At 45.8% G+C, this 22,861-nt stretch overlaps 1 protein-coding gene across 2 annotated transcripts in view; it reads left to right on the top strand.

The window, feature by feature from the left end:
* Positions 1–7,819: 7,819 nt before the first annotated feature.
* Positions 7,820–22,861, top strand: part of syde2 (synapse defective 1, Rho GTPase, homolog 2 (C. elegans)) — a 45,256-nt gene continuing 30,214 nt past the window's right edge. For both annotated transcript variants that reach the window (XM_062395360.1, XM_062395361.1), the window contains exons 1-3: positions 7,820–9,969; positions 19,214–19,500; positions 19,632–20,007. In XM_062395360.1, coding sequence (XP_062251344.1) covers positions 7,977–9,969; positions 19,214–19,500; positions 19,632–20,007 — 2,656 coding nt within the window. In that variant the 5' untranslated portion in view covers positions 7,820–7,976. The remainder of the gene's footprint in view (positions 9,970–19,213; positions 19,501–19,631; positions 20,008–22,861) is intronic.

Genomic DNA, 22,861 nt, shown 5'->3' with positions numbered 1-22,861 from the left:
CGTTAGCAGTCCCCTAACACAAGATTGGAAGTTATCCCTGTATTAGAAAACTGATGAAACGTCAACTTCATGTTAGCGGTAGAGGAAAAATACCGGGAATCACCAGAGTCGTTGTTGATCATCATCTGTGGAGCCATTAATGTCTGCATACAAATTCAAATCACTACATCCAGAAGATGTTTAGAGTTTGAATGGAATTATCTCACGTCTCTGCATCAGATGAGAAACCTGGTTCCACGAGAGGTCCTCGTCTGACTTGTTGACCAAGCTGCCGTCGGCCCTGGATGTTGTCTGGAGGCAAACGGTTGCTTTTCACACCAGCAATCAGGCCGATGGCGTGAAACAGATGTTCTGCAGAAGAGAAAAACCTGGAGACAAACAGGCTCCTGCTTCAACATGACATTGGAGCTTTCACTTCAGGTTGGAGCCATGTTAACAGTGTGTTTTAATCAGCGTGTGTTGTTGGTGTGTTGATATTACATCTTTTGGAAGAAAGGGGGGGGGGCAAAGTTTCCACGCGGCCTCATGGTCCATAAACCACAGGTTAGTCTCTCTCGGTCCCATATAGAGCTCTGAGAGGATTCCTTCCAAACGCTGGTCAGGCAGTAACATAATATTGTAATTTGCAGTAACATTGTGGTACAGGCCACTGATTGCAGCTGCATTTTTTCCAAACGTTCCCCCCATGTTTGAAGTGGAAATTCCACTTCCATTGGTCTATACCACCCAGGAACATCTGTGGCATTTCATCAGATGTTCAGAAAATAAGTGCATCGGCCAGAATCATCACAAAAAATTCATATGGCAGCCAAACATCTTCAATTACAGTTCATTTTTAAACTCCCTCGCCTCCAAGGAATTTCTAATTTAGTTACATCTGTTTATTTTATGAACAGTTTCATCTCTGGCAGAATTTTTACACATTTCATGTGTAAAAAGTTTTTTTGGGCGGTAGTCGTCGTCATAGTTGTAGTTCTGCCTGCACCGAACCAGCTTGTATACGCATGTTACATAAGCTGATTAGTTTTAATGGCTGGAGCCACAGAAATGCCAGCAAGACAGAAAACCAAGATGTAACCATGTTCCCTTATGGGCTAGGAAAATATTTCCCTTCTTAAACTAAGTGCACAAACCATTAAAACGCTCCTAGGCTGAGTTTAAGAGCTGAAAACCCACGAGAAGTTGCTGTTGCAGAGATAAATGCTTTTAGCAAGACGGTGAAAGTTGTTTTTAAAGTAAGAATCTTGAGCATAATGTGAATAAATTATATTTCTTTTAAAGAATTTATAGGGATCTAAGTATGTCAAGGTATTTTAAAAATAATAGGCTTATCAGATTGGTAATTTTCTTAAAAACTATAAATAAGTGAGTTTATTATCCTCCACAGAGTGGTTCAGTTTTGATTCAGGTAGTATAATCATTATGATAAACAACATTTTCCTCCTGATTACATAACGACAGCGTTAGGAGAAAGGGACTTTATGAAATGATGGAGAACAGAAGAGACAAGCAGTCTGATGTCCTGTCCTGATGGACACATCAGAGGTTGTTGATAAGGATACAGAGGAGACACAAAGACTGTGTGTGTGTGTGTGTGTGTGTGTGTGTGTGTTTGTGTGTTTGTGTGTTTGTGTGTGTATGTGTGTGTGTGTAGCTAACCAGGCTGCCGGTCAGTAACCGTGGAGATAGTATCTGTGTGAATTATGTTATCTTGACCCTTGTTCTGTGCTTTTCTCTAATCAGGCTGAAGTGGGTACAGTGAGTTGTGTATGTCTGCTTACACTCTTGCACAAAAACAGACACAAACACACACAGACACACACACACACACAGATCCTCCTCAGTGAACGTCTGGATTATTGCGACACATCTATGTGTGACAAAATGTTTCTAATTTATCCAATTCGATTCATTTTTCCCCAGACAGAGACAGTTGGTCGATTTACAGAAAAGGATTTGACTTGTCAGGGTTGATTCATTGTCTTGGAAATTTTGAAATATAAAAATCTTGTTTGAAAGATAAAAAATAGATAAAACAATATCACAAAGATATATAAACATTCATAAATGTAAATGTAAATATATTGTGTAAACTCTGTCCTTCCTGGAAAAGAGTCTTAAAGGTAACACAAAGTAAAAAGGAATAAATAGCAGTAGTAAGTTTCAACATCATTCAAAAGCCAGGAATGAGTTGGGTATAATGAGTGGGCTCTGACTGAACTTCTCGGAGTCACTGTGTTTGTGCTTCACAGGTTCTTCAGACCTGGTGTGAACATCAACCCTGAGTAGATCCAATCTGAAGTGAACATCTCTAAGTTCACATGTGAACTCACTCAAGACGCATTGAAGACGTGTTTGAGATCAGATCCCTTTCAGAGGTGGTCCGGGTTGTGAGTGGCCTCAGTCTAGTTGCTGCGTGAACATGAATGTGTCCTCGTCCTCTGACCTACAGTTTCATAATGATATGAAAATATTTTTACACCTCTTCGTGTTTCCCATACTATGATTCATTTGTAGCCATTTCCACAATATTAACCCTGTGGGCCATGTGTTGACTTTCTGTTTTGTTCAAACAGGTAAACACCAAGTTAATACCAGGTCTGCACAGCTGCTTTATTCCTGCTGCCACAGCAAACAAAGGCCATGTTTGGTTTTAATTTTGCTCTGAACCTTCATACAACAGCCACAGATGTTTGAGCTGACTTGAGCAAACAGGGTATTTAGGTTAACATCCCACTATCCCGCTCAGGTTTACTGCTCAGCAGATAAGGACTTATCGGGTCTGATGTTTACTTGCACAAAATCAAACATAAAATTCAGATATTGACTTATAGTATAGTAAGGTTATTATATGGTGTTTTTATAATATTATATAAGTTTAATATAATTGTCCTTAGCACACTTGAAATACATTTTATTTGACAAATTAAGAGGTTATATTTAGTCATGTTAATCAAAGCAAACACAAATTCAGAAAGTGAAGCCAAAGTGTCTTGCTCACCCCATTGTGGCTGGCTGCAGTAAGGCTCATAATCCTTACCTCCTCCAAGTTAGTGGAGGGGACATAGATTATAGTAAAAAATCTAAATACAGTAAAAAGGTTCTGGTAAAACGTAATGAAACAGCTGAGAATTACGCAGGATTGGTCAGGTGACGCAGTGGTCCCCCGGCTCCAAATGGCAGATTTCGTAACCAGGATATTTTGGCTTCTTTTCTGGACTTTGGGAGGAAGTGGAGACGTGTCATCTGTCTTTATAAACAACCTATGTTCCTGCAGATGTTGAATTCTTCCTTTAATTACACTGTTTTGTGTTAATGAACAGCTTAAATTAACTTGAACTGTTTTGCTGAAAGGTTTTAGAGTCTGAATGGCTTTTAAACTGTGGTCAGGACTAACTTCTTGAGATATAATTATGTTTCCATTGTATGAAAATGACTAAGATATATTTTCTTCTTTTAAATAAAACTAACTCTCACATCTTTAACATGACACCAGTGTGGATTTAAATGCAGTGGTGCCCATTGAGGTTTTTGGTTTTTCTCGGTCAGTAGTAAAATATGAGTGAATGGCTATGACAATGATGTGACAGGGGAACGTAAAGCTCCAGGCTCTTGGCAACGCTGCGCTGACAGGGATCATCCAGCCTAATTTATACCCTGAGAAAGGCTTGTGTGCAAGGACATAAATTTAGTTGCGGTGCGCTGAAAAAAAAAAGAGGGAAGGCCCATAAAGCGTCTGTGACCGAGAGTCAGAGACACAGAGAGAGGGAACAATGGGCGGCCATCAGGAGGAGAGCCCCAACAGCTGCAAAGCCCCATATCACAACACACCCTCACGTGCACACACATATACATTCTGTCCCTCTCCTGGTCACACACACGCACACAATCAGTTCTCTTTCTCATGCACTCTCCGGCCAGGTCTCCTGAATGGGGGCCAGCTAAGCAGATGTTCTGCCCACTGCCTGCACAAAGGGCACAAGTGACTGGTGGAGGAAAGAGAAGGAAGAGAAAGTAAAGCGGGGACAACGTTCCTCATTTTCCCTTGAGTCTGCAGCTCCTGACAACTGCTGAGTTTATATTCATTTAAATCGCTGGTAAATTATTATATATATATTTTTGTATTCATATATTTGTATTCTTATCTTGTACCGACACACGATACCTGATGAGTGGAGTAAATGATGATTCAATATAACAAAATTCATAATTTTTGTGCTTAGAAATCTGAAATAAAGTAGCTGGCTCCAAACTTAAGCCAGCTACTTTATATCAGATTTTAATATAATAAAACTTATGTCATATTTGCCTCAGCAGTCCAGATAATAAAATAAAACATTCCACTGCAGTCCTACAGCCCAGGTTTCTATTTCCACACACAGAAAAATCCATCACGTGCATAACCCTGAGGTACTCTGAGGTATCACGAGACGAGATCTCCTCGTCAGGCATGTGAAGCATCTCCAGTATGAAAATTGCACTGATTTATTGTTGTGAGTCCAAAGAAAGAGAAGTCGCTGCTGCCCTGCGGAGAGTGTGTTGAACGACTGCAGCGCTTCTTCTCCAACCTGCAGGTTTGTGTCCATCCCGATGTATCATACATCTTTTCCCCCCCGACACTCGCACCCTCCTCCACCCCTCTTCATTTTTCTCTCTTTCGCACACAAACGCTCACTATTCAGCCTGCAGGTTTTGACCTGTAAATAACTGCCCAGACAGGGTCTAGTCAGCCAGTCGCGGAGGCAGGCCGAGGCGTCAGGGCCTACACGGCTCCTGCAGAGCAATAACAGATGCTTATCATGTTTTACTGAGGGGAGTGGAGGTGGAGGTGGGTGGTGCTGGTGGAGGGGGGGGGGGGTGAATGTGGCACATTGGGGCCCTGTGGATGAATGGCCCTGACAATAAATGCCCTCAATCACGGGTAGACTTTAGAAAACACAGACACAGTTATGCCAGAAGTGTTATAATGGATTCCGATTAAGTTTGAGTGTGTGTGTGTGCTCTTGTTCAGCTGTCTTTGTGAGGACCACTTGAAAACCTACAACCTACGGAGTGAGGACATGTTGGGAGAGTAAGGACATTTTGTACGGTCCTCACTTTGTTACCCACCTTTCATGGACTGTTTGGGTTTAGGGTTAGGGTTAGAATTAGGTTCAGGTTAGTAGGGTTAGGTGTTAAGTTAGGATCGTTAGAGGTCAGTTGGGGGGCTAGGGAATGCATTATATCAATGCATGTCCTCACTAAGAAGAAGTACTAACATGTGTGTGTGTGTGTGTGGTGCAGGTATTACTCACATTGTAGGGACCTAGGACTTATCTTCCTTTTGGGGACAAAAAGCAATCATGTTATCATTACATTTTAAAGTGAATAATTATAACTTATGAGTTAGGGTTAAGGAAAGTATTAACTATAGTTAAGGTAGAAATAAATGTGTGTGTGGGGGGGTGGGGGGTGTGTATATGTTTTTGTTGCCTCTTTAGAACCTTTTCCATCATAAACAATGACCTTGTCAAGATCTGTTGACCTCATAAGGATCACAACCCGGTCATGATGAGGCAAATCATCATTTCTGAGGTCCTGGTTAAGGTCAGGGGTAAGATGTGGATTGTGGTGAGGTTGAGGTCAGAGTCAGACATAAATTGGTCAGTGTCAAAGTCAGAGATAAGTGTATGTGTGAGTATGTGTGTGTGTGTGTGTGTGTGTGTGTGTGTGAGTGTGTGTGAGTGTCTGTGTGTGTCTGTGTGTGTGTGGTGCAGGCATTACACATATTGTCGTGATCTAAATCTGTGTATTTCTTAGTGGGACAAAAAGCAGGTCCCTATAATGTAAATCATGACATTTTAAGGTGAAGTCATGTTTTAAGGTTAAGGTTAATGCAGGTTAAGGGTTAGGTAAGCAGCAACTAGGTGGGATAATGTTTCCATGTCCACAATAACTGGAAGGCAATGCATAGTCCTAATAAGGAAAGCTGCACAAACCTGTGTGTGTGTGTGTGTGTGTGTGTGGGAGGCACACAGAGCGCGTGTGCACTCATACACCCACTGCAGCTTTTCAGCAGCTCATCCTCTTGCACATTCCTTGCAGAGGCAACAGCAAACAAATGGCTTAAGGTTCAAGTGAAGTATGTTTCATTCCCTCTCAGGCCCACGGGTTGTGCTGCGAGCGGGGACAGGGGTTAGACGTCGGGTCACAGAGGTGAGGATTCCTCAAGATACACTTCAGATAAAAGTGTCACCCCAATAATTGGCCGCGATCCATCACGATGGAGGCTTTTGGGTCGGCGCATAAAAAATAGCATTTGTGTGTGTGTGGTAATGAAGATGAACATCAAAGACAAATCCCTCCTGACTTACAGGATTCTGCTCATTTGTTAAAGAGGTAAGAAACCATTCAGAGCTGAGAGGTTATCGCCGTCCTCATCATTGGTTCTCGCTGAGACACACATGTCTTCCTTTCTGTCTTGTTCCTGCAGAGGGTCAGGCACGTTTTCCCCCTGAGAGCAGAGTTGCTTTCCAGCCGCTGTTTTCTGAAATGGCTTCGAAGCCACCAGTGAAGGTGGTGATTTGAAGTCTGGGCTCGGCGCTCTCCAACTGAATTTAATCCACATTTCAGGGACAAATGTGTGTTGAATTTCAATGGAGGAGCCAGAGCTCTCACGTAAAATCAACCAGACCTCAAAATTCAAGATTCAAGATTCAAGACTCAACACTCAACACTCTTATCCTGGGTGTAAGACTCTACTTTTAAAGCATCCTTTATAAACATTGATTTATTTCCCTCATACTCCATAGATGTGCTCCTTAACATTTCATAGACTCAACTTTTGGTTCCTCTAAAATTATTACCTGCTTACGCATCACTGGAACAATATAATAATAATGCTTATAATGCTTTATGTACAAAGTTGATTGGAATTGGACTTATTCATGTAAACAATAGATACATTATATATATCTTTAATAAGGATGATTAACACATCTTGGCAAGTTCCTCTTATTCAAAGCTTATTGTATAAGTGTAAAGTCGAGCTGTAAATATCAGTCAATCAGTTGATTAGTTGAATCACAGAATGTTAATCTGCAATTAATTCAAGTAGTAAACACATTTCCTCTGGTTGCATATACTCATTTATATTTGCTGACTTTCTTATGTGATATTAAACTGTCTGGGTTTTGGGAAACAAGATATTTAATAAAACCACTTTATGGAATATTTATGATAACGATTCTATTCTGTACTTTCAAAACACATGAAATGATTTACAGCTGCAGCTTTAAATCAAACTCGGTTTAACGTTTGTATTGAAGAAGCTATCGTGCAATTTTCAGCAAATAAGAAAAAATGTGCAGGGTACCTGAACTCTGATCCAGGGAAATATTCCAAATGTTTTAGCTGCAATCATGAGGGGAAGGAGAGGTGAGGCGCTAGAGAGGAAGAAGAGAGAGAAAGTGTGTGAGTGTGCGTGTGTGGAGCAGAGAGAGGGAGGGAGAGAAAGAGAGGGAGAGAGAGGGGAGGGAGGCAGGAAAAGTGCATGTGTTTGTGCAGCAGGGAGATAGATTGGGGGGGTGGCGGTGGAGCAGAGGGAGAGGTAGTGCAGTTGGGCAGGGAGGGGGGGAGAGAGAGGGGGAGATAGGTGGTGCAGTTGAGCAGAGGGAAAGAGAGAGAGAGAGAGAGAGCGAGAGAGAGAGAGAGAGAGAGAGGTGGTGCAGTCGTGCAAGGAGAGAGAGAGAGAGAGAGAGAGAGAGAGAGAGAGAGAGAGAGACGGAGAGGGAGAGAGAAAGAGAAAGAGGTGGTGCAAAGAGAGAGAGAGAGAGAGAGGGATAGGGATAGGGCAGAGAACCGAAGCTACAGAGCGGAGGTGACAGCGGAGAATGGAGAGGAGCGCGTCAGCCCGGCGAGCTTTGACGGCGGCGAACGCGCAGATCCCACTCGGTGTTTCCCTTCTGGAGCCCGCGAGCTGAACGAACCCGGGAGGAATGGCTGATCCTCTGCGGAGGACTTTACTAGCGAAACTCCGGGGGAGGAAATCCAAGAAAGGAGCGACGCTCGGCGGTGGATACGGATCTGCTGCTGCGGCGGCTGCGGCGGACGGGAGCCGAGAAGGTAAAGAAAAAGTTTTGCGGGCAGACTCCGGTGACGCTCCGGTTGTGTCGCTCACCGCGGAAAGAATGAGCGCGTACGAGAATTGTGTTGACGGGGCCACGGGGCTCCCGGGGCGGGTTGGGGTGCTTGGGGAGAGTCGCGCAGCCGAGTTGTCCGGCGCGCGTCCCCCGGAGCAGAGCAGCGGGGGCAGGGGTCGGGTTAACGAGCAGCTCCCTGGGGTCGAGGGTCGTGTGTCCGGGGAGGCGGAAGAGGGCCACCGGGGGCTGAGACCGGCCGGGGAAACCGCGGGCTCGCCGGCGGGGGTCCAGAGAAAGCGCTTCGTGTCGGTGCCTCGGCAGCGCAGCGTCGGGGACTCAATCGGGTTTGGGGACAATTCAAACCGCGTTATGCGGCGGGTTGAGCCGCAGACCGGGGCCGGGGAAGCTCCTCCAGAGAGCCGGGTCGCTGCCGCTGCTGGTGCCGGGATGGAGCCCGGGGACGGAGCCGAGTCCCGGCACATGGCAGCGGCCGCGGCGGCCCTGCACGGACACAACGCCAACTGGAGCTCTGACAACAACCCGACTCCGGAGGCACGTTACGCGGAACTCGTGGATCCAAACTGCGTGCCACGGAACACGGAGGAAAACATTTTAATCAGAAATATCGAGAGCTACGGGCCAGAGTTCGCAGGGGACGTTAGGGGGACCGTGGGGGGGCTGCTGAGCCCCACGTTTTTCCCCACAGAGTTAGAGATATGCGACATCAACAGGGCATCTCCGTGCGCCACGCAGGCCTCGCTCAGATACCCCGGGGACAGCGAGGACGAGGATTACTATGACAATGAAATTCTGCCTTTTTATGAAACTATCAGAGTGAACAGTGATCGATGCGAGGCTGCAGACCTGCCCCCGTCGGGTCGGGACAGAGGCGGCAGTGCTCAGGAGACGGACAGGCTGAGGAACCAGCTGCAGGAAGCTTACTACCTTCTCATCAACGCTATGAATGACATCAACCTGGACGTGCAGCAGGTCGGTGGTGGTTCGACCGAGCAGCAGGCCACCTCCTCCTGCAGCAGCCACTCCAGAGACAGTCTGTGCTCCAGGCTGTCGGCCAAGAACATGGACAGTGACTCCTGGTCCTCGGGAGGAGACCACAGTCCACAGCAGGTGTCTGACACCGACTCGGTCCTGCTGTGCATCAGTGGGAACCCCGAGTCAGGCCTCAGAAGCAGGCTGAACAGTAAGAGCATGGTGAACCTGACACATACCGAGATGAGACCAATGTTACTGCGCTCGGCTAGTGACGGGGCCATCAGGTACCCAGGTGGCGTCTCGGTATGTGTCAGGGCCCCTGGAACCCAGAACCCAGGTATCTGCTCTGATAAAGAGGCCACAGAAGCTAGAGAGGAGGTCGGAGATGTGGCCGAGCTGTCGGACAGCAACGCCATCAGCAGCGATGAGCTCCTGCAAGAGCCTGGTGGCGAGGAGGACCACGGTAGGCCCCTCAATGAGAGCAGCGGCTCGGTCAACAGCCTCACGGGATCCTCGGACAGCAACGCAGAGGCTTCCACACATCAGAGTCACAACAAGCAGGAGCTGAGTGGAGCCCACGCTCAGGGGCCCAACGCTCTCAACAAGGGCCACGGGGTCACCGTCAACAAGATGCAGGAGTGGATGCACAAAGGCCGCTTGCTGTCTTCAGAGATGAAGCAGCGTATAGAGGGCTCGTCTTTGCCTCGTGGTGGAGGCCACAGCCAAGAGCGCCCCTGTCCCCAGGCTAACCCTGGTGGCTCCAAACCTGGGGTCCAGACATCCGGCCGAGAGGTCAAGTCTGGGAAGGCTAAATCCCCGATGGTCAAGGCACCTCGACAGCAGCAGCAGCAGCCAGGTAGGAAGGCTACACGGAGTCGCCTCAGCTCCCGTGGATCCTCTAAGATCAAAGACCTCTCACCCTCCTTCCTCACGTCTGATTGTTATCATCCTCCTCCACTCATAGTAAACTCCGTCTGGTGGTGGTCCACACTGCACTCCTCCTCTTCTGGATGCAAAGCAAAGGGACGGGACACCTCAGATCTCTTTGCTTTCCTTTTTACGACTCTCTAACCGGTGGCGGGTTCTGTCCTTCTTACTAATTTAGGTGCATTTTAAAACTGAATTAATCACTCATCACGTTGTAGGTCGGATCACTCACAGTATAGATCAGTAACAACTAACTCACTCTCCTCTTATAGCTGCGGTGGTGGTTTTGGTGGTGGTGGTGGTGGGTTTGTGTGTATATGTACATAATGTTTGAATATGTTAAAAATGACAAATGATTTTCTAACCAGGCTTTTATATTCTGCTGATGAGGTTTGGAGTATATGAAAACATCTGTGTCCTGAAACCATGCAAGTTTTCTCAATTCAGCTTAAATTAGCAATGGATGGGATGGAAATTAGGCTTAAATACATTTCCTCTGGTATTTATCAGCAGTTCAGTGACATCACCCAGTATCCCCATCAGCGGAAGCAGTTCCCCTCCCCCAGTTGGGTCGGAAATTTGTTGCCGCTAAACTTTCCATTTTTCACAGCTTGTTAATCCTGGAGACTGTTTGACATTTGAACTCAACACCAAAACAAACAAACCCCTCGCTTCAGTGCTCCTTCATAAGCTCCACCCCACAAACTCATGCATCGCCACGGCCCTGACACACTGGGGGACAACAGAGCGTGAAAATGAATATTCAGTTTATTCAGTAGCTGAAGCGAAATGGACCTTGTATAGTTACAAAACATATCTCAAAACAAAAACAGAGGCTAGGACCCTGAGTGTACAGTTAAACTAACGAGCAAGGCAACATTAGCATTGCATAGTATTTTGAATCATGCATTTGTGCAAATGAATCCACTTTGCTAGCAAACGTGTGTTTTCAGGTCTTATTGGCGATCAAACCGGTCACACGTTGTACAGACAAATGAGCCGGTGAACTGTTACCAGAGTCTCTGCTTCATAGGTCAAACATGTAGAGAGGACGTGACTGTTTGCGAGAACGAGCAGCTGCAGTCAGAGTGTTGAGAGGGTCTAACATCACACCAACAACATATCTGGGCAAAGCTAGAAAGAAAGTTCGGTATTAAACGGATGGTAACTGACCAAATGGCTTTGATAAACAATAGCAGCCGGGGGTTTGTGAAGCAGAACCAGAGCCGAACCTACGCGTTCGTCTTCGTGTCTTTCCTCAGTCGTCTGAGGTTGTTGTACTTACGTCACCGTCATGCTGTCCCTGGTAGATGCTCCTTCCAGCTACCAGCCGGTCTCCACCTCTCCCTCATCGGCCTTCTCCTCGTCTTCTACCTGTTCTCTGCAAGAGCTTGAACAGATTCTGTTCTGAGAGGTCTGGGCCACTTTGGTTATTTCCTCTTTGCAGAGCTGAGTAGGGTTATAGATATTAACTTGGCATGAAGGTGTACTGGCTCACTCAATTCATCAATTATTTTGCTACAAAGGTTAAGACCAACACTTCATCCTTGACCTCGGACACTTAAATTGACCAAGAGTCTTGGCACAAGGTCTCTTTAGCCACTTTTAAAAGCCTGGGCAGGAATTAATGCTCAGATCAATAGCTGGATAAGAACCGTATTGATCCTGGGGGAAATTTGGTAAACTTTGCAGCCACCTTGCCACGATGCTGAGCTCTATTACTCTATTTTCACACTGCTTATTTATTTAGTGACCATTTCATTGATTTTACAGAATGATTTACACTGAGTCAATGCTGACCTGAGCTGACTGCAAACAAGGCTGTGAATCGTGCCTCTCTGGAAAACCTTATAAGGACGTTTGTTGTAGAGAATTGTGGAACTATAGAATCCTTGTTATTCTGCCATTCATTTTTCTCTCCCTCTGTAAGAGTTGTGTGTGTGTTTGGATGTGTGTGAGCGTGCAGATGGATGTGCTGCCATGTGCGCTGGCCTCTGTTGGACTGTCAGGTCTCCGTGCTGCTCGAAATAGAGTGAGAGCTCTAAAGCTGCTGAGCGGAACCTTCCGTGTTTGGCCTCCAGCCGCCGTTGGCCCTGCAACTCTTATTCCTCCGGCTCTTTCCTCTGCTGCCTTTTGGTTAAAATGAGGACGGGACCTTCTTGATATTAGTTTCCGAGGTTTCCTCCCCACACATGTCTCATTTTTTCCCCTAACCCCATTTTGCTCAGCGTCCCCCTCTCTCTTTTCCCCCACTGAACTTTTCCACAGCTGTGGCCAGAGGAATCCAAAGCAGCAGAAAAGCCACTGCAGTTATTCTTTATGGTAGTTGTGTGTGTGTGTGTGTGTGTGTCTGTGGGGGTGTGTGTGTGTGTATGTTGGGAGGGGGGTTGGCTGTCATGTCACTTTCCTCCCCAGTTGTTTGCTCTGGACAGCTCCATGGTAACTTGCATTTTAAAGGGACTTTAGGTTGAATATTTAGGATGCCATTCCTGTTGTTTAACCTGTTTGCGTTGTGTCACTTAATTCTTTGCCATGAATGAACAAAATGAACGGCGATTAAGTATTTATTAAGGTCAGCTCTGGGCTTACATCGGCACCATGGGCCTCTCAGGGCCTCACAAAGAGCCATTTAAAAGAAAAAAGAAAGAAATGCCAGAAGCTTTCAAAAGCTCCAGTGAACTGCTTGTCTTGGCCGGAAAATCTTCATTGAGGTTTTTGGGGCTATCTTAATTTATGTTAATAATTTTGTATATTTCAGACTTTTCTAAAAATAGTCCTGCTCATCCCCTGGAGTGTTGCTCGGAAATTAAACCTCACTATTAAGACACAAGACAAGATATAGGCTTAATTAGACAGGAGCTAATTCATTTTTGTTCTGGCTTGTCCTTTAATTGCGGTGTAAATTGTTTTGCTATCACCCACGGCCGAGCGTGTCACTTCTCATAAATGTGTGTCTGAGGGATACTGTGCACATCGGCAGGAATGTGCACGTCTCTGTATCGAGCGTGCACATTTGCATCTGCAGCTGGAGGATTTATAGTGTTGTTGTGGTGGGCTGCGGCAGAGCAGTGGCGTGCCGGCAGGCAGGATCCAGGAGTCATGTTTTGGCCAGAACTGAGCTCATGAGCAGTGTGTCAGTCAAACGTGAAGATGAGACGGAGCCATCGACACCACAGACAGAGGAGGTCTCCCACCCACTCTCACTCCCTGCAGGCAGAGAGGACTTTTTTGTTTATTTCTGTTTCTTTCAGTCCTCTGGTTCATACTAAGAGAACAGTCATCCTGAGTTCACAGGGCTGGTAATATTGGCCTCTGCAGCAAAAAAGCTGCAGTGAAGGGAAATAAAGTGGAAGGCAGGTTTCTTTGCTTTCTGGCAGAGGAACGTGATCCCACCGGCTGTCTATAGGACCTGGTCTAAATTCTCACCAAAACGATGCCCTACAAGGGACATGGAAAGATGAAAATAATAGATTAACTTTTTTGAGATCTCTTTTTGCATTTTGCGCGATCCTGAGAAACTTATGTTAGATGTTGATGCACTTTGCATGAGAGATGTCCGAGAAGGATTCTCAGTGCAAGGGGACAGTCTCCCTGCAAAGCCTCTGACCCGGTTGAATTCGTTACCAACCAACCTCGGTACTCCGGACAGCTTCAAGGATACCGGCGGATGTGTGCACAATGCAAAGAACATGAGCTGATCTCGCAAAACCTTCTCAGGATCACGCAGAAATTTCCAATGATTACACAAACATTTCTAGAGATTTTGGGAAAGTGTCTCTCCATGGGGTAGGTAAGCTTTTGAGTTGCTGGTAGCCATACTTCATTACTGCTAGAAAGGGCCAGGCTAGCTGCACTGCAATGTCCAGCAGTTCCTCTAAAAGCCAAACACACAGGTATGATAGATATGAAGTAAAGTCAGGATTAGGTTTACGATGTATTGCTCAACCTTTTGATGACTCCCTGTCTCCACAGTGGATTCACAATATCTCTGAGTTGAAGGTGCTGGTGTAACACAATCCTCCTCGACTGCTGTCAAGTCGTGTCAGAACGACTTGGTGTTTGTTCTCTGAATTCTGCCAAACACCTTGTTACCAAGCTGCCCCCCCCTCACATAAACACACATGTCTGATGGTGGGAGTTGAATAATTTGTCTTGTCGGGTTTGTCTGCACTCGGACAGATTTATGGAGGATGGTAGCTCTAAAGATGGATCGGGTGATGGCGCAGAAACCTGAGGCATCAGGCTTCATACCAGGAGGGCTTACGAGCTGGATGACTCACAGGATGCTGTCTCAGTGTGTGGCAAAACACAGGCAGCGTGAAGAGTTGTTTAATTACCGTTAGCAGTAAAACAAACTTTGATTGTGTTTAGTCATTTCCAGAACATTCCTAGAACTTCCAGGTTAAGGGGTTGCCCCCGGGTGTAGATCATTCATGAATATAAATTGCGCTGCATGTTTTTTGACGGCATATCGACACCGGGTTCGGTTGTCAAATCGTTTTGTCTTTCCTAGTTGACATAATTTTCGTCATCTTGGAAGTGTACGGCATCTCTTCTTCATCCTGAGATATTCTTATTCTTTCAGCTGTGTTCTTGCAGAGGCTCACATTTTACAAGGGTCTAGCAGGACGAGTTCCAGACAATGTCCTGAGCAACTGACTCTGACATTTTTTTAGATTATAGTCTCTCCTTTTAAATGTTTAAAGAGGTATAGGACAGAGGGGCGACTGAAGGAGCAGGCCACATTGACAGGAATTTGTTCTTCAGCTCTAGAAGTTGTGATATTGGCATTTAGCAGACAAGTGTTGACATGTGACGCGACCCCGGACGATCTCAGCTCTGTACAAGGTAGAAAAAGAAAAATCTACACTGAGAATCCTGATTACCATTTGAATGAGAGGCAGCAGGAATGTATGGCACACAGCAAAAGATTCCCTGTGAAGGAGGAGGGGGGGGGGGGGGGGGGGGTTGAAGAATCTCTGTATACACAACAGAGTGTTGTCTGTGTCGAGGAGAAAACGAGCTGGTGTGTGTTTTGCTCTTATAAAGAGAGAGGAGGCTTCAAGAAGGAAAAAGGAATCCAGGAAATAAGAGAGAAGCCTATGGGAAAGTGGATTAAGAGGAAAATACCCAGATTCAGTCACTCAAGAGATTTAGACACGAGTATAATTGGGTTTTACTGTCAGGCTCACATGGCACAGGTTCATACCAGCACATTCAGGAAATCAGCGTCCTTCTTTACAGGTTTGCATTCCTTTCAGCACCTCAGACAAACCCACAGTGCTCCGCCCCGTGCACCTCTCCCTCGCTGCCATGTTCCCTTCAGGTCTCTCACGCAGACGCCCTCGGACCATCTGCTGCCTCCGGGTCAAGGGTGCGAGTTTGCTCCGAGCGAACACGTATGATGAGCTGTCACGAAAGTCCAATAGACGAGGCTTCTCTTTTGCTCTGCATTGTGTGTATAGATAGTTGAGGGTCACCAGTCTCTCACGCCAAAGAAGAACTGAGCTGTTTTCTTACTTTGACTTGCCAGAAGAGTTTTGATCTCACGTGACAGCAACTCATTAGAGGTGTAAATGAACATTATACCTAAGTAGAAGGTTTTTAAAATCTTTCCTCTCACCGTCCATAGTGTTTTTTCTTTATTGATATTCTGCTGAATTCCATTTTTTCCAGATGAATAAGTTACAAGTTGGATTTTTAGAATGTGAAAATTGAAAAACTCAATATTTCCATTTTACTATCATATAAGATAAATAAACAAGATGCTATAAACAAAAGCAGACGATGAAGACGATTGAGTAATTATAGTTATTTGTAATCCACAAATTGATTGTTAGCTTTTGTTAATGGCTTCAAATAAAACTTTTTTTAATCTTCCACCTCCACATGAACCTTTTGTATTTCTGTGGCTGGGCCTAAGAAAATGTATTTTTAATCAAATTTCGGAGCCACCACCTTTTGAGATGGCTTATCTTGAATACAACTCCCTGTGCACTGTCAAAAATATAATTTTTTAGGAAGAACAAACCCAGAGATACCCTATTCTGTTTTTCATCAGGCTGAATACTGCACTACAGGGATTATCTGCTACAGTCCAAGTTATTGAGGTGCAGAAATCCTGATTTGCTGATAGAGAAAAGCCGAGAGCATGAGGATCTGACGGCTCGATATGCGTCAGCGGTGAAAATTGCTGAAATCTCACTTATTAATCTGAAGCAGTCGCCTGCTGCCGCTGCTCAGGGAAGGTGTTGCTCCCGGAGAAGGAGTGTGACACCGGCGAGGCTGTAAATCTGGAGCTGTGGTCTGGAATGCTGCTCATGTCGGAACACGCTTCCTCTTCCAGTTATGAAAGACCCCTGGAAGAAGATGGCATGCTGACAACAACTCAACGCTCAACCACCTCACCTCTGTTTAGTCTTGCGTTAGCAGAGTGTTGGCAGCAGAGTTTGTCTTGGTCTTAAAAATCGTTCCCCTTTCTCTTAGAGAAGTGAATCCGTAATTGATATAATATTTGTTTACATTTTCACGTAATATTAACCCCCCCCCTTATTCCTACAGTTTATTTGGTTCCTCCTCATGTGTGATATTTGTGAATGATGCAAACTTTATAGTATTTGTGTCTATAGAATTTTATTTGTCATATTTACTAAATTTACAATCTATTATATATTAATTACCCAACCTAAAACAGTTTAATATAAAACTTCCGCCCCATGAAGGTTATAATTAACAGTTTTCCGTGAAGGTTATTTTGCGTAACGTGTGGCTTTGAACAGGATTACAAAAAAACTGCTCAACAGATTTTATTGAAACTTGGTAGACTGGTGCGGACTGGGCTGAGGATGAAACCATTAACTTTTGGAGCAGATTCTCTTTAGGAGGAACATCCAGGATGTTTTTTTTTCACTTTCTTTAACAGTGTGAGGGAGTGTTTAGTGAATATCTCAAGGATTGATGCAGTTAACCTCATGAACACACTCATGCATCCATAGATGGCTTTTGTCTATGAACAGATCAGGACAATTCTCCAGATTTTGTGGCTCAAAAAATGTATTTTTAGGAATATTTTTTGCCTGTGTTTAATGTGAACAGAATCCAGAGAACTATGCTGTCTCTGTTCAGTTTGGAGGGGGATGAGTTCATCTGGTGAAGAGAAAGTCCCCCTTGCTAACTATTAATTAAATATCTGTAAGAGCCTGTAGTTTGGAACACATGTCGGTCGACAAACCCTTTGAGTAAACTTCCATAAAGTAAGTTTACAAAACAGTTTAAAGCTCCCTAAAGCATCTCTGTAGGTTTCCTTTCGTGTAAATATAAATTTTCTTCTAGTACACAGAGTTTAGAGTTGTACGAGGAGCTGCCAGGTCAGAACAGCTGAAAACAAACCGTGACGGGTTATTACAGCCTGCAAGCTCCCGCCTACACATTAACTCAGTCAGCACAGAGGCTGAAAACATACGTCTCTCCCTCAGTCGGGAGTCGGCTCAGCTCCGGCTCCTCAAACACAACATCAACTCCTAATCCCGGCTAATGGAAGCACGATGCCGGCTCCGGTCATACAAACACGTTTCAGGCTGGAAAACCGTCTGTAAACTCAACATAAAGAGGAAGGAGGAAACACTTCAAGATGTGTCTTTGCATCGTCGCAGTGCGGTGGTCTGTTGGAGGTTGAAACAGGGGTGTTTGAGATTAGGGACGCCCTAACAGTGGCCTCCGTTCCAGCCTCTGAAAGCTGTTTTATACGTCCAGCATTGTCTTATATGATTAGCTGGAACGTGGAGGAATGGCGTCCGAGCATTCATTCCACTTCATACTCGTCATATTTCTCCAGCGGAATAAAGACCGGGACTTGTTTTTGTTGTCATTCGTGGAACTGCAAAGTTGGGGGTTTCATGGGATTTTGAGGCCGTCGATTATCTCGAGTCAATAGCTGCGTTATGGAAGTTGCCTTGTAGATCACAGGAGAGCTGAGAGAGCCGCCCGACTTTCAGGGAAAAGCAAATCCCCAGCGGAGCCCTCTGCTCTCTCTGTGCCACTTTCAGGCTTTTGTCAATAAAAGCAGTGAAGCACAAAAGTACATTAGTCTCAATCTATTGAGCCGACGTTATGTAATTGGAAACCATGTGATTTTTTTTTTTTTAAATGTACCTCCTGTGTTCTTCCCCCTGCACTGCTCTGAATTAATAATACAAGAGAAGAAAACCCCCTGTTGAGACTCATTCTGACAAATTCATTCTGACAATCGCACATGCACATGCTCACACTGGATGCCCCAGAGTTATAGTTTTATTTCTTAAAGTGAGAATACTCCCTGATCTGTAATTTGGTGGACGCGGCCCCGACGTGCATGAGGTGCACTTCCTTGAGGAAAAGGGAGAAGTTGTCATTAGAGCATGTGGAAGCTGCCGCCGATCAAAACAGTCTTTAACACGAGGCTGCTGTACATGTTCGAGCAAGACCCTGCCCTCAGCACCCCACACACACACGCACACGCACACGCACACACAAACCCAAACCCGGAGGTTGTTTTTCGAAAAAGCAGGTCAGATGATTTGCTGAGCAGCTTTTTGATTTCTACCCTAAAAACTAAATTCTTGACACACTTGAAGCTATGCAGGCGCTTTTTGTTTGGCACATAAAGGCAACATGTCACCATCTCTATTCTTTGTCCTTTTTCACAGCGCACATGTTGCCACCGGCTCTACACATTGTAAACCCCCTCTCTACACACACACACACACACCTCCCCCTCCTCAAATATATTTCCACAGCTGTAACGCCAGCGGTTTCTGGCTCTTCCATTTTTTGGCTGTTGCTGTGATTGAAGATAAGAGTCCCCTTATATCTGGGAGCATGCGGTGGATTGACCTTTGACATTGGCCATTAAAAACTATTCGACAATGTTCTGTCCAGAAATACGTCACGATGAGATGAGACCAGATGATGAGAGGAGAACTCTTTAAAGCCCAATGGCATCGTTTAGTGTTTCAGCACCTCTGGTTTCTTGATGCAGATGTTTTCTTCACCTGGAAAAGGTTCAGACTGTTTTCTGAGGACGAATGAAGATTTATTGTTTTTCAATGCAAATCAAATGTTTTATTTTCCTGTCTCGAATCAGGAAGTTGTTTTGCTCACATTCTCGCTCTCTCTCTCTCCATCGCCCCCTTCAGCTTTCATTGAGAATGTCCAAACCCCCTTCGCTAACGGCCGCGAGGTGGCCAGAGCGGCCGAGCCCTCGTCCCGGAGGCCGCCGCTCACCACCATCACGGTCTCCAAGAAGCGCAACTGGCTGCAGCAGAGCTCCCACGGGAAGAGTCACTGCCTCAAGGACGAGCTGCAGGGAATGCTGGGAGCTGAGGAGGAGGGCTCCCATCAGCCTCCTCCCAGTCCCTCCCCAGACCACCTGAGACCCTCTGGGGGAGCCCCGCCGCGGCCGGTCCGCCTACAGCTGCCTCAGGTTAGCGTCGACAGCTTTCACTCTACAGGGGTGAGATTTATGGAGGTTACACAACATCCAGCATGAGGTTGTTGTTCACGCGTTATCTCACGTTTTCCTCAACCTTAATATTTGTCTCCTTCTTGATTCAGGTCATCGTCGGTCAGGCCAAGGTGTCTCCTTTCCCTCGGAGCGTGGACCCTGCCGAGGAGAACGACGCAGACGACGAGGGGGAGATCTGGTACAACCCGATCCCCGAGGACGACGACGCGGACTCGGCTAACCGCCCCTCCGTGCGGCTGCTGGTGCCCCCCCGGACGGAGCTCGAGCGGAGGCCCAGCCGGGCCGGGGACGTGAGTCACGGAGGCAGCGGCGTGCCAGAGGTTCTCGTTGAAGGCGTCGGTGGCGGCTCGGGAGACGGGAGTCAGGGCAGTGCTGTACATTCCACAGAGGCACCACATCTGCACAGACAGATGCTCGCGTGCAAACCTCAGGAGGAGGGGGGGCCTTCCAGCAGCAGAGTCACAGGTGAAGTAAATAACAGAAAGCCACCCACACCTTCTCTCATTCTTACTTTCCGTCTTCATTGACTCTCTCCCTCGCTTGTTTCAGGCAGTTGCTCGAGAACCAATTACTGTCGCTGGTGTTGTTCCCCAGTCTGCGGCTGTGCACTCCTAAATCACAGCTAGTGTTGAAACGTTTCCAATTAAAGGATAAACAGACTTATTCAGCTGGTTCACTATCTCTCTGATCACATATACGGTATATACATTTTAGTTTTACTGGGATTAAAATCCCAAATTCCTCCACAATCTCCGAGAGAAAAAGCCGTAGCTGAGTTCTTTCTTGTGCTGCTTTGTTTGATCGGTGTAGACAGGGGCTGTAGCGCTCTAATCATATCACTCCATATCAGTGTTCCTCATTAGTTAAACTCAGACAGACACTAGCCAGGAGGAATTCGGCGCTGGCATTCCTGAAAGGAAAGAATATCCATTTACGTGTGAGTGCAGGTCACACCGAGGGCTGCGAACCTGGTAAATTGGTGGTTGCTAAAGATTTTCAGTCCACAGTTGAATACGTGTCTCTGCAGTTTGTACAGACGCACACACACACACACACAAGACACTTTTTTATACGTGTGAATGGATTTCGATGCTCTCTGCACTTTTCTGATGCATTTGTGTGTGGGTGTAAATTGTTGCCAACTGTGTTGTATAGCGGCGGCGTAATGATGACAGCCAGCGCGCGGCTCCCTGTCTCTTAATAAGCTCGCTCCGTCTTTCCCGACTTCCGACTTTTTTGTTCTCTCTGATGTGGCAACATGGTAGTTTGAATCAAGTGGCCCATCTTGAGCTGAGCCTATAATTACAACCGTTGACAACACTTCTGTGGCACGCAACAGCCATTTCTAGTTGTTTGAGCACAAAAGCAGAGTAGTGAATGGTCGGGGGTGCGCTCGCTGAAATCCAATACGGGAGCTTTAGTGTTCGCTGCAGCAGATTTACTGCCGGGACGAGGCCTGGAGATGAGCTCAGGGATAAGTTCTGAGGGGGGTTGAAAAGTTGAAACCACAAGTTATTGAGACGTGGTGTTAGAAATGAAAGAAAATGCTTCTGGGCTGCAAGTTTGTCCTGTTTCGAATCAGCAGCATCACCAAACCTCTTTGTTTGTCTTGTGGAGTGGAAAGTCTTAACTCCTCGAGGTGCTGCTTTACCTCACCAAACTAATCTGCCCTTGACAAGGACGCAGGGTTTGATTGGCGGCCCTATAAACTCCTTGATCCTCATCGACTGGCTTCCAACTCCTGGCTCTCGCTGCCATCACGTGTGGCTCAGCCAAACTCTCCGTCATGAGAAACTTTCCTCGTGGGATTAGGATTAAACCGGCCCAGCATGAGTCTCAGTGTACCGGCCCAGGAAGGTCGCTAATCACAGCACAGAGAGCTAATTCTAATTTAGGCTATTTCTGCCTGCACTGTTTGAAATGTGTTGTTGTCTGTGTCTCCTCGTACTGGGCGAGAAGATGAGTGGACACAATCTGAGACAAGAGTTTTCAAATGTTTTAACGGAGAAGAAAACTTGTTCTCAGCTGTAACAGATTATTTACAGGAGACACATGATGGTTTTTCAGTTTATCTTTCCTCTAGTGGGTTTTATCGATTTTTTTTCTGTTATATAAAAGAGCTGCAAGGTTAAAAATCCCAGAGGGAGCTCAGAAAACACAGAAAACACTGCTCCCGAATCTCCTGAAACATAAAACCAAGTATTTCAGACAGAGGCTGAAGAGAGGAGCTGCAGCAGTGGGCAGTTTGAGGAGATTCATTTGTTTTCTGAACTTTAGAGCATGTAAACCTTTTCAAAATAAAGTAGAGTGTAATATATCTCCTTTAACGTTCAGTAAGCAGTTTTCCTTTGTATTCCCTTAACTTCCATTCAATCACCTGTGTTTCGCTGACTTCCTGAGATACGATTCGGTAGCGGGTCTGTGTGGGTTCACTGGCGCTCGGACTGAAGCTGTGCAACTGGAAGTCATAGTGTGTTTCTTTTCGTTTTCCCTCCCGCTCCGGAACTGCCTCCCTCTCTGCTGCCTGTTGACTTTGCAACTGATTCCTGTGGGTTTGGCAACGGCATCGTCCCACAGAGCATCAAGGCCGGCTGCGTGTCATCAAAGAGGAAACACTCATTACTGTGTGTGTGTGTGTGTGTGTGTGTGTGTGTGTGTGTGTGTGTGTGTGTGTGTGTGTGTGTGTGTGTGTGTGTGTGTGTGTGTGTGTGTGTGTGTGTGTGTGTGTGTGTGTGTGTGTGTGTGTGTGTGTGTGTGTGTGTGTGTGTGTGTGTGTGTGTGTGTGTGTGTGTGTCATTGGCACTTTGGGTTTAAATCAAAAGGAATGGCAGGTTCCCTTCATTTTTTGCCTCCTCTAGCTACAAGTGTGTGTTGTGGCTGTTGTAAACACAGTTTGTGTTGGCTACAGAATGACACTGCACTCCTCCTCCACCTCCTCCTCCTCTCTGAGCTGGTGTGTTGGGGGATGGTGGGCAGGAGTGAAAAGGACAGCAGCTCGCTGTGGGCAGGGTTCACTCTGCTCTGCCGTTAGTGTCCTGGTCAAACTGGGACATTTAATTAGTTCAATAAAATTCCTTTGATTCATTTTGTTTGTTTACATTGTTTTTATAAGATAAGTTGATATCTGTACTACATTATACAACAATATTCTCTGACTTCGTTGTGACTTCTTATTGATTCACATGACCATGAATTTGTCTTCATCAATATAAGCTTTAGGCTCCTGTCTGATAACCTGCAGGATGCAGAGATACCTAGAACAAAAAACAAAATGTTCTTCTTAATCTTATTTTTATTCTCATACTGTACGACAATGTTC

This window comes from Platichthys flesus, chromosome 9 (assembly GCF_949316205.1).
Source record: "Platichthys flesus chromosome 9, fPlaFle2.1, whole genome shotgun sequence".
Classification (NCBI taxonomy): domain Eukaryota; kingdom Metazoa; phylum Chordata; class Actinopteri; order Pleuronectiformes; family Pleuronectidae; genus Platichthys; species Platichthys flesus.
Note: the sequence above shows the minus strand (reverse complement) of the source record. Positions and strands in the feature narration are given on the sequence as shown.